The 12,581-nt window shown below is 43.8% G+C and overlaps 1 protein-coding gene across 1 annotated transcript in view; it reads left to right on the top strand.

Annotated features, from left to right (window-relative positions):
- Positions 1–4,302: 4,302 nt before the first annotated feature.
- The window catches only part of ELOVL6 (ELOVL fatty acid elongase 6), a 125,362-nt gene continuing 117,083 nt past the window's right edge, over positions 4,303–12,581 (top strand). The window contains exon 1 of the mRNA XM_037897048.2: positions 4,303–4,787. Coding sequence (XP_037752976.1) covers positions 4,699–4,787 — 89 coding nt within the window. The 5' untranslated portion in view covers positions 4,303–4,698. The remainder of the gene's footprint in view (positions 4,788–12,581) is intronic.

Below are 12,581 nucleotides of genomic sequence, written 5' to 3'. Positions count from 1 at the left end.
GACCACTTGGAGTTCCTGTGTCCCCAAAATATCCCCCCAAGCCCGTTCACCCCCTTTCCTGGGGAGGCTTGAGAGTAAACAAGGTGAACACAGACCAGCCCCCTCGGGTTTTTAGGACACTAAAAACTGATAAAGTTCTTAAAAGCAGAACTTTATGATAAAGAAAAAGTAAAAGAAGCACCTCTGTAAGATCAGGATGGAAGGAAATTTTACAGGATAATCAGATTCAAAACACAGAGGATTCCCCTCTAGGCAAAACTTCAAAGTTACAAAAAAAAAAAGAAAAAACAGGAATAAACCTCCCTCTTAGCCTAGGGAAAATTCACAAGCTAAAACAAAAGATAATCGAACTCATTTCCTTCCTATTACTTACAATTTGTAATCTTAGATGCTTAGTTCAGGTATGGCTTTAGGAGATGTATTTTCCCTGCCCTGGTTTCTCGCTGTCCCAGAGAGAACACAAAGAAACACAAAACAAAAACCTTCCCCCACAGATTTGAAAGTATCTTCTCCCCTTATTGGTCCTTTTGGACAGGTGCCAATCAGGTTATCTGAGCTTCTTAACCCTTTACAGGTAAAGGAGGGATTTTATGCTACCCTTAGCTGTATGTTTATGATATCTGCTCTTTTTGTCTCCTTTCATGCTGTCCTTTACTCTTGGAAAAGCCTCCTAATGAATGTGCTGAAAGCAAGCATACTCATTCTCATTAAATCACTTCTGAAAACTCATCTGTTCCATGTAGCCTGACAGCAATAAAGTCCCTATGCCAATTTGTCTACTGTACCTGTTCACACTTTTACATTCTCAGTCAAGGCTATTGTATTCTATTTAGTTTTTTGCTTAGCAGATCTTACCTGTTGTAAAGCATCAGGTACAGCTATAGCACTATCCAAATGATAAATAATTCTAAGAGTGGGTGTAGAGAAAGTAGATAAGGAAGTGTTATTTACTACTACTCATAACACAAGAACTAGGGGTCACCAAATGAAATTAATAGGCAGCAGGTTTAAAACAAATAAAAGGATGTATTTCTTCACACAACGCACAGTCAACCTGTGGAACTCCTTGCCAGAGAATGTTGTGAAGGCCAAGACTATAACAGGGTTAAAAAAAGAACTAGATAAATTAATGGGGGATAGGTCCATCAATGGCTATTAGCCAGGATGAGCAGGAATTGTGTCCCTAGCCTCTGTTTGCCAGAAGCTGGGAATGAGCGACGGGATGGATCACTTGATGATTACCTCTTCTGTTCATTCCCTCTGAGGCACCTGGCACTGGCCACTGTCGGAAGACAGGATACTGGGCTAGATGGACCTTTGGTTTGACCCAGTAGGGCCGTTCTTATGTTCTTATGTCCAATCTTGAGAGGTGCTTAGCACCCAAAGGATGGTTGTGTGGCCAAGGCACAGGGCTGAGGTTCAGGATATCTGGGTTCAATTACTATCTTTGGCAAGTATCTCCTGTGTAACCTTGGGCAAGTCACATGGGGTGGGATTTTCAAAAGCATTTAGCTTTGGCCTAACTCTGCTCCTATTGGGAGTTTTACCATTGACTTCAGTGGAAGCAGAGCTGGGCCACAGTGGGCACCTTTGAAAATCCCATCCTTAAACTCTGTGCTTCAGTTCCCCATCTGTCAAAAGGGAATAATATTATTTCCTTTCTACCATCCTTTGCCTGTCTTGTCTATGTAGATTGTCGTCTCTTTGGGGAGAATACTGCCCCAGCACAACATGGGCTTGATCTTAGTTGGGATCTCTAGGTGCTACAGTGATTAATAATAATTCAGTGTTGCCAACCCTTTCAGTTTTAACATGTCTTGTGATATTTGGTGTTTTGCTTAAAGTCCAAGCACCTGGAGCCAGAGGATAATGTGAGACTCTCTGTTTTCATTTTAAAAAGGTAAGTATCTAATCCCCATGGGAGAAAAAGAGAAAAGCTTGAAAATATTCCCCCAAGGACTCAAAAACCAGACAGCAAATAAAAAGAACCCCAAACTGATTAGTGGTCAATATCTCATTATTTGGAGTGTGTGAGGGGGGTCTGACTCCTGATTTTTGAAAGGTTGGGGTTGACAATATTGAAAACTACAAAGTATGAACGAACACATTTTAATCACATTGAACTCAATGCAAGTTAAGAACATTCAGGTCTTGGGGATCGGCTCATTTATTACTATATTTCTCTGTACCAAAACCTACTGCTTTAAACCTTCTGTCGTGAGACTGCAAGCCCTTCGTCATATTGTAAAACACTAAGTACATATACGGTGCTGTTCTAACTAATAAGAAGTTAGTGGCAATCACATCAGGATGTGACAGGTGAGACTGGAAAGACGTGAAAACAAAGCTATGGACATGCAAGTGCTATAATCGGTAATCATGAGAAAATGATGGTTAAACAGCTAGCGACCTAGATTCCCTGACCACAATGTGGATTGTATGCTAAACAGTCACATAAACAACACACATATCCTAGCATCATAAAGCTTTGGGTGCCTGTCTGTCAGTGCCTCTCTATAGGGGAGAGGTGAATATAGAAAACTTCAGCTACAACCACATGCCCACTAGTGATCACCGGGTCTGCAGTGATTTTACCTTCCACATGCATCTGTATTAACATATGAGCATCCTGCTGGTTTTCCCTCCTTATTCATCCCCCCTGCCGGAGCACACACAGGTGCATACACTCTCCTTAGTCTGACATCACTTCATTCATACCTCAATTACAGAACAATTTAGAGAGGTAAAAAGAACAGAAGTACTTGTGGCACCTTAGAGTCTAACAAATTCAACTAGAAAAAATAGGGGGTGGATCCCCCCTAACTTATTTAGACCTTTCTGAAATATTTCACAATAAATTAAACATTTCATGTAGACACTAGCTCTTGACCTAAATCTCAGTCCCTGCTTGTTTATTTAAAGATCGCTTCAGCTGACTCTTGTATTTCAGTGTTTTTGTTTAATTTACTAAGCATCCTTATAGGCCCTCTATAGGAGACTCCTATCCCCCTTTTTAGATCTCAGTGGTGTAGTCCATTATGACATTCAGCTAGAGAACCTGTCTGCTTCATCAACTGCAGAGGGAGAGCTGTCTCCTGGGTCCTGAAGCCCACCATTTCATTACCCTTTGCACCCATCCCATCAACCAAAGAACTATATAAATTCATCTGCTAAGGATGGTCAGGTCAGGTCAAATTCTGCCAGATATTTAGGTCTCAGAATTGAATGCTTTATCAGAATCCCAAAAACAATCAAAATATTCCCATGATTTAAAATTATTAAAAAAGGATTGTTGGGGGTGGATGGGGAGAGAGAGATTGCAAACACTGCTGGGGAATGTTTACTTTTAACTTCTAAGTAGTTCCCTGGTCTGTGGTCCCCTGGGGTCAGCAGACTATGTCTAAGATTTCCATAGGGGTCCGCACCTCCATTCAAATTTTTTTAGGGGGGCCGCAAATGGAAGAAGGTTGAAAACCACTGAACTGGTGCATCCTTGTGTTGGAGCATGACCCTGGAGGTGAAAATGACTAATTGTGAAAGTGACTAGTATCAGTGCTTAAACTGAAAGGGGTGGGGGGAACAGCATAAAAGGAATTGTTTGTTAATAAAGAAAATAGAAGGTGGGGTTTGTAAAATAATTCAAGAAGTTTGTCCTCGCATATGATTTTTAACCCGACTGCATCTATTTAAATTGTTTTGTGGGTACAACTGTGGGTACAGCTGAGTTGTAAGGTGTGAGGGAAATGAAAGAGAGAAGGGTAATGTGTGATGGGTAACATACATAACTGTAAATATCTATTTTAGTGCTATCCACCCTATGCATTTATAGTGTGTCCATCACTGCAGTATCTAGGGACCAGTACTAACCAGGCTGAGTTTTCTGGCCAGTCATGTATGTTAGGATGTGCAGGAGGCTGAACGGTGGTTGCCGGAGCAGAATCTGACTGAGGAACGATTAATATTATCTCCAAAGTTAATTGAAGGGAATTATTCAAATTAGTAGTAGTGGGGAAGGGAGGGAGAGAGAATTTGATTGGGACAGTTGATCTAATTCTCTTCCAAATCCAACCTCTGAGAAAATGTGCTGTAAGCTGACATCAGCAGTACTTAATGTTTCCTGGGATTTATATGTTTTTACTACTGTAACGTGAACATCGTGGGTAAGATCATTAGCAGCTTCCAGTGCTGCGAGCTTGGGCAGCGTGTCTCATTCAAAGCCATAAAGGAAGTGAACGTGATTAGACGCCACAGAAGCTAATGCTCAGGGGATGATTTCCTTAATGCTGCAATCTAGTCTAGATTATGTTCGTTCCCAGTTTTTGCATGAGCCAGACTGTCTCGTTCTAAACGGTGGAGGATTTTCTAGCCCGGGGGCTACGTTTGTACTTGCAGGAGGTATATGCATGTCACTGTGAGCAAGCAGAGGCTAAACCCTGCACAGACGGGCACTAAGACCGCAACGCCTCCATTTCCTCTCAGGGTGGATGCAGAAGCTGAGAGGAGGAGACCTCCAGACACGGGTGGAGAAGGATAGGAAGAGGAGAAAAGCAATGCGAAATCAAGGGTATAGCTGAGAGAGACAGAAAGAGAGGGGGAGAGAGAAAGGGGCGATTGAAGGGAAGACGCAGGGGAAAAGCTCTTTAGATACTATATTTATATTTAGACATAGGAAGGCATCCCCCCCAGAAGATTGGTCCAATGAACATGTCAGTGTTGACTTTGCAAGAATACGAATTTGAAAAGCAATTCAACGAGAATGAAGCCATCCAGTGGATGCAAGAGAATTGGTAGGTGATGGTTAATGTAGTATTTACCAGTAGCTACTGTAGCTGTCTCTCTCTGAGCATGTGTGTTTTATATCTATGGATGGATTAGACATAATTGACTACAGGGTAATCGCCGAGCCAGTCTCTGTGTATTACTGGCTCCGATGAGGTGCAGTGGTGTGTGTGTATGTATGTATATATAAACATACATACCAATATATGCATCAGTGTGTGCATATGCACATTGGTGTGTGTGTGAATTATTCCAGTGACATAACAAACCACACAACAAAAGCTCAAGGATACTAAGATTGAGAGACTGCCCTGTTTTTCTAATTTTAAAAAGTTATATAACACCGATGGCAATCCCACTAATAAAAAATCTTTTTTTTTTATAATGAGATAAAACGATTCCCCGCTACCTCCTTCCATTTTACTTTTGTTCCTGTTTCGCTCTTGTACCCCTACCTTTGCCATCTCCCTAATGCCCTTCTTTTCTCCTTGCAACTCCTTTCTGTACGTGTGCCCCATTTCCTCTTTCGGGGTCTCTCCCCCCAGCCTCCCCTTCCCACTGCTCCAGTTACCTCCTTCCAACTCTAACGCAGAAGAACAAGTGACAAACAAAACACAAGGAACTGTCGAGTCCCCTGCTTCAAATAAAACTTAAACTGCAGCCATGCTCCTATTAACTTTTCATGCATGTCTGTAGCTGGGGGGATCTTCAAGTGACCTGGATTTACAAGAAAAAGAGAAAAGTTAAACTGCGTAGGGGCAGGCGGGGAACGCGTGCTGGAAAAGTTCCCATGCGGGGCACATCATGTCTGCGATGGGTGCCTGACCATCCAGGCACGGGAGGGTACAGCCAGCCAGAGCATGGAGCCGCCCGGCAGGGTTTGTAAAGTGCATGTGTATTCGCCGGGAGGATGTGTGAGAACAAACAAACGATGGGGTCCTCTAGGTGGAGGATGGGATCTAGAAAGAGCGTGCGCTGAGGTCTACCCAGACACCCGCTGGCGGCATTCACAGAGCGAGAGCTCGCCGGCGAGACTGTCTCTCTTTCACAACGCCCCTTGTCTCTCGTTGATGAGACCAAGAGAGAGGGGGAGTGAGCCGGAGACGCTACCGGGTCGCTGCAGACCGGGCGCGCGCTCTGCTGCTGCGATGTCGGGGAGCGGGGCTTCCCTCCCTCCGCCCGGGCGGCGGTGGGCCGGCGGGTCTCGCTGGCTGGCCGCCGGGTCTCGCTGGCTGGCCTGCCGCCGCGCCGCCCGGGACTGCAGAGCCGCCATCCCCCGGGCGCCCGGACGCACACGTGCGCCTCTCTCCAGGCTCTCGCTCGCCTCCCTTTCAAATCTTCCACTCCTCCTCCCGCTCCCTCCCAGGGCTGGACCGGCCGCGGCTGTGGCAGATCATCGCCCCGTTAGCTGCCGCGTTTAACCCTCCTTCTCCCAGGGCGCCCCACGCCGGGGCCTAGGCTGGGTCCGGGGGGGATGGCGAGGCGGCCCTGCTCTGGTGCACGGGGCTGGGGGTGTCCACAGCTGAGCTGGGGCTGCCTCTGTTCCCCGCTGTGGAAGCCGCTGGAGGCTGGGGTACCTCGATAGCAGCAGCGCCGTGCGGGAGGCCGGGAGAAGAGAAACCATTGCAGCCCCCGACATGGCAGAATTGCTAGCCCCCAGCTTAAAAAATCTTGAGTCAGGACCCCCCCCCAAATGATGGGTGCCTTAAAGTCACGAGTAAGGCTAAGATTTTATCATCGATATTTTTCATAAAAGTCAGGACAGGTCAGGGGCAACAAAGAAAAATTCTGGGAAGCCGTGACCTGTCTTTTTATTAAAAATATCTGTGACAAAATGGGGGTCTGTGGTCCCCACACTGCCTACAGTGGGGCAGCTGTGTGGCAGCTAGGAACTCCGGGTCCCCTGCCACCCAGGATTGGGAGCTGTGGGGCCCCTGCCACTTGCAGCAGCTGGGGGCTGCAGGGTACCCCAGCCACCCACAGGTCCAGGGGCCTGCGGTGGCCAGGAGCTTGGGGCTTCCCTGCTGCCTGCGGCGGCGGGCAGCTGTGGGGTACCCCCACAGTCTGCAGTGGCTTGGAGCTCTGGGGGCTGCCAGAGGCGGCGGGGGTACCCCGCAGCTCCCCGCCACCTGGGCGGGGGACCCAGCAGCTCCCGACCGCCGAAGGCTGAAGTCTAAGAGGTCACTGGAAGTCACGGATTCTGTGACTTCTGCAACTTCCGTGATTAAATCATAGCCTTAATCTGGAGACTTAAAACTAATTAATAATACGTGTTGGGTTCTTTCTGTGTGCCTTCTGGTTTCTCCCACCTTTAGGCTGCACTTGGGTCACATTTATAAGTTTTTCTGGGCAACAAAGAGAGCTAGAAACTTCCTTTGTGTAGGAAATGAAAGCCAAGAGTCTCACTTCATCACATGCTTCCAGGAGCTGGGGCTTTAACAAACACACCAAATATCATGAGACTCATTGTAAAATGAACACTAAAGTGGCCAGGTGAAAAGCAGAACCCCCAGTGCAAGGCTCAGAGCCTCCCACCACCTCCTCTGCTGCTGTGGTTTGATTGTGTGTGAAAAGCAAGTGCCTAACCAGCTTTATCTGGTGCTGCACTTCCCCTGTGCCACCTTCCCCTGTCCTGCACCCCTTCCTCTCTCTCAGCTTCCTGTACCTCTCATCCCTTACCCTCTGCATCTGCCTTCCAGTGCACACTGTGCCCTTCATTCCTTCACTCCCTGCATTCACCTCCCGCTTTGTGCTATACTTCCCCCCCCTCTATCCCCCTCCCTTTGCCCCTTATGCTTGCTTGTTTTGCTGCACTCTGCCCCCAAATCTCTCATTTCTTTGCCTCTGTGCTGCATCTTTCCCCTCATATCCTGTGTCTCATCCCTTCACTCCTTTACCACACACTCCCGTCACATCCCCTGCCATCTCTCTTCTCATCCTGCTACCCGAACACTTCGCACAGTGAGTAACTTCTCTATTTCCCGGTGGGTGATAGAGGAGTGATAGGAGCCAGCTACAAGCTAAGGCTGCACATCCTGGGTTTGCTAGGCCGAATGATCCAAGGCCCTCACTGGGGTACCAGAGATGCTTCTGGGATAGCTCAGTGGCACATGTGGTTTCTAGAACAGCAATGTATTAAAGTAACCATTAAATGCTTTGACTTCTCTGTTCACCTGCAGGAGAGATGATTAGGGAAATTAGCTCCTGAAGGGTACCTATTGAGGCACTCTGTTCAGCCTGATTATTTGTTTTGCCTTTGTTTGTTTTTATTTTCTTAGATCTTAAAAATCTTAGTAGGCTTAGTAGCTCTGGGTCTTGTTCCTTTTGTTCTAACTCTCTCTACTAATGGAGAAAATTCTCCACATAATGTAACATTTCAGTAAAGGGGTGGAGGCAGGGATAGTCAATAGGCGGATTGCAGGCCAAATCCAGACCTCCAGACGCTTTTGAACAAACTGCAAATTTTTTTTATTTACTTATCATTATTGTGATTATTTTTGTATTATTTTCTCTGGAGTCTGCACCTTGATTATACCTTGACAAAAAATAATTGATTACCCTGGGGTGGAGGAGATTGTTTCCTCCATAAATACTTCCATAAGCCCACGAGGGAAGCCGTGTGGCCTGATGAATTAATACTTGACTGAAAGTCAGGCGCCTGTGATCTTCTTGGTTCTGCTGCACTTCACTATGTGACCATCACATTGAGGAAATTGCAGAACCGCTGTGTGCCTCAGTTTCCCCAGGTGTAACATGGGGATAATATTGCTTGCATAACTACCTGGTAGGCTGCTTGGAAGATTAATTAGTTAATGTTTGTAGATTGCTTTGAAGATATGTTGTATAAGTGCTAGATAGTATTATTAAAATCCCCTTAAGTGCCTCAATTTACTGCAAAGGTTTGCCTGTTGCGATTCCAATAATATTAAGCTCCCACTCTCTAGATTCAAGGGGGGAACAAACATTTTCATGCTCTTACTTTGTAGTTGAAGAGATTCGGTCATCCGTGTGTGAACTTCTCAATCTAACTTCATCTGTTTTAAGGGTACTGATGAATTAAGACCTCCAGTTCATATTAAACTGTAGGAGGAGAGATTTGCCCAGGTTTGAGAACATTATTGAAAATGAAATGGAGTCATGTCCATTGAGATGTTTTCTGCTTTGTGAGTGTTCCCTTGGAAATGCTAGTAAAAATTTTTGTAGTTCAAGTAGATGATAAACTTATTTAGGAAATTCACCTCCCTAACAAAACAATCATGTTTCCAGTGTTTTAATTTTTAAGAGAACTTATGTAGTAAAATCCAGTAGGTACAGAGCATGAGGAAAGGCCTCTTTATCTCCCACCTGAGTAACATAATGGGGTTTCTATACACAGATGAAGGATAGTAAATGGCTTCTTGACTTTGTTATAGGCTTGATATGAAGTTGTCTGGACCAGTGTAATTAACATATGGGCCCTAAAATAGGCATATTAAAGAGCATGTTTCAGGGATAAACGTTTTTGGTTTTCTGGCAAATGCAAATATCAGTGGAATAAGCAAAATCGTTGCTTTAAAAAAATCAAGACATTCCACTGGTGGGAGGCTTTATACTACAAGTTGCAATAGTCTTTTAAGTTAGAATACATTATCATCACCATAACATGGAGGTAGAAAGAAAATCAAATAGGTGTGGCATTTATTATTTCAGTTCCATGTTAGAAATGTATCTTGATAGCTACCGAAAATAGATCTGCAACGTTTTAAATGGATGGATAGGGTGAAACGGACCTAAGGAATTTACTATGTCTGCATTTTGTATAGCATGTTTGGAATCTCAATAGTTTATACAATTTTATTCATACAAAGACTCAGCACAGAAGCTGAAGCCTCCAGGAGAGTCTGGCAAAAGTGGCTTTATACCCTTTCATGCCTTCTGGATTCTGGACCCCTCCAGTGACCGAAATGTCCGTCTGCAATAGCCCATCCTGGGCTACCCATGGACTGTGATGCAGTCCAGAATCCTCATAGCAACAAGCACTATTGGCATGCTCTCACTCTCCAACTCTGCCTCCAGCAAGCTGCCTACATGGGGACTTTTGACAGTGAATGAGAATTAGGCGCTTGGGCCTTTGAAAATTTCCCTCTTGGAAGCTGAAATTAATGGAATTCCACTGACATATAGTGGGAGTAACTGTGGTAAATCAGGCCTTCCATGTTTTAACTCCAGATGTTCTTATTTTACTTCATGAAGACCCTGATCCTGCAATGAGGCCCATGGGTGGAGTGCTGTGCGGATGCAGTCCCATTGAAGTCTGGGTCAAAACTGGCAATGTAGTAAATAGCATAGTGTTTTTAAATGCAGGCAAAACAAATGATGAAGAAGAGGAGTACTTGTGGCACCTTAGAGACTAAACTCATGAAAGCTTATGCTCAAATAAATTTGTTAGTCTCTAAGGTGCCACAAGTACTCCTTTTCTTTTTGCGGATACAGACTAACACGGCTGCTACTCTAAAACGAATGATGTTTTTTGTGATCTGTATAAGCTAACATATCTTGTGTTTCTGTTAATATGTGTGTATGTATAATGTAAATACATCCCTCCAGCTATTCCCACAGAATCTCTGGTTCTTTCCCACTTAAAAATTAATTGAGAACGATTCTTCTGGCTGCCAAACGAAGATCTGGCAATGCACCACCCACTGGAGGTGAGATTACTGACTCAGCAGTTAATTTACAGAATCACACAATGCTTTTTTGGGCCAGTAGGCCCACTTGTTATCATAAAATCTTACTTCACTTAATGATGCAAGTATGTTTTTTACATATAGCTGATGGCTTTTTAAAAAATACCAAACTATACCGTGTCTCTCACCCTTGCTCTGCCCATACTTTAGGAACGTTGACTTCAGCGGGAGCAAGATTGGGCCCAGTACCTGTTGAGATGATTTCTTAAATTATGCAGCCCCCCCCTAAATTCTTGCAAAAAGAGGGGGGGAGGAATATAGGAAATTAGAAAAATCTGCAGACTCTTGCTTCTCTAGCTAAACAGCTGTATGAGGAGTTAGTACATTTTTACTTATTTATTGTATTTATTTTATGTCAGGTAGAACATACATAGAAATGATTTATTTAAAGAAAATTTACATTGCAGTCAGATGTACTGTGAAATGGATTCTAGAGCTGAGTTTCTAGTTTACAGCTGCAGTCAGTGAGGTAGCAAAATTGGTCAGTGATTGGAAAAAATGATAGAAATTAACTGATTAAGCAGTAAATCCTCACTCTTTTTTTCCTTGTATTCCTGCAGACAGCCAGGTTTATGCCAGAAGCACTAAATGACAGTGCTTGTTGTAATTGTCTAGCCAATAATAATTATCTTCTGATGTCTGCTGACACTGTGTTCACCAATAGGAGAGCCCGAGGTCTGTGCTGACTGCTCGGAGACTACGTATGTGAGGTTACGTCATGAGAGAGGGTTTGCCTAAAATCACACACAAACTTTTCCCCTTTCTGTTCTGTGGAAGCTTGTATAGTGATGTATACTACCAATAGGTGCTTCTTCTCAAACTGTTTATTTTTTCAGATTTTTTTTTCAGGTTTGCTTATTTCTGAAATGTTTTACTCTCTTTAAAACAAACAAACAAATATAGAAAATATACAGGCCAATATCTGCTCTCATGTAACACTGCAGACCAGATGGAGTTCCAGGTATAAGTAAGAGCAGCATTGGTCCTAACTCTGCAAGTTATTTTGCTACAAATGTTCTTTGGAGTATAGTATAGAAAAGGGCTGTTTAATAAGAAAGCTTTTGTACAAAATGAAACACTGTGTGAAGTAAGCCAGTCATTTATTTAATATGCACAGGCAACTCAAATGTATAAACCTGAGACCAATAGAAATGTTTCTGCAATTTAAAAACAAATTCCAATGGCTGCAATTGTTTTTAACCCTTTATTGTCTGAAACTAACATTGCAGCGCTGAGTGTGATAACAAACAAACTTGAATCTAACAGTTGATTTTTCAGAGTCAAAGCTGGGGGAAGTGTAAAAATAAAGAGCATAAATGTTGATAACTCAATTGGATTTTTAAAATTCATTTGCTTTTAATAATTTGCATAAGCACCATAACTAAAGAAATGTGTGTTGTCCACATATGGAGCCAGTTTTTCTGGTCTGCTTGAGCTATGCTTAACCCAGGTCGAAGGTTGGAGGCATGTATAGAGGGCAGAGATGGGTTTAAGCCACCTTTGTGTTCCCACAATCCTGGGCACTGCTATCGTCTGGCATAAATTAGAATCATAGACATGTAGGCCTGGAAGGGACCTCATTAAATCATATAGTCCAGTTCCCTGCACTGAGACAGCACTAAGTATTATCTAGACCTTCCTTGACAAGCGTTTGTCTAACCTCTTCTTAAAAACCTCCAGTGATGGAGATTTCACAACCATCCTGGGTAATTTGTTTCAGTGCTTAACTACACTTACAGTTAGGAAGTTTTTTCCTAATCTAAATGTTCCTTGTTGCAGTTTAACCCCATTACTGCTTGTCCTGTCTTCAGTGGCAAGGAGAGCAATTTATCACCCTCTTCTTTATAACAACCTTTTACATACTTGAAGACTGTTATCTTGTCGCCCCTCAGTCTTCTCTTCTCCAGACTAAACAAATCAAATTTTTTCAGTCTTTTCTCAGAGGTCATGCTTTCAAGACCTATAATTATTTTTGTTGCACTCCTTTGGACTTTCTCCAGTTTGTCCACATCTTTCCCAAAGTGTGGTGTCCAGAACTGGACACAATATTCCAGTTGAGGCCTTATCAGTGCTGAG

This window comes from Chelonia mydas, chromosome 4 (assembly GCF_015237465.2).
Source record: "Chelonia mydas isolate rCheMyd1 chromosome 4, rCheMyd1.pri.v2, whole genome shotgun sequence".
Taxonomy (NCBI): Eukaryota; Metazoa; Chordata; order Testudines; family Cheloniidae; genus Chelonia; species Chelonia mydas.
This window is presented reverse-complemented; position numbering and strand designations above follow the sequence as displayed.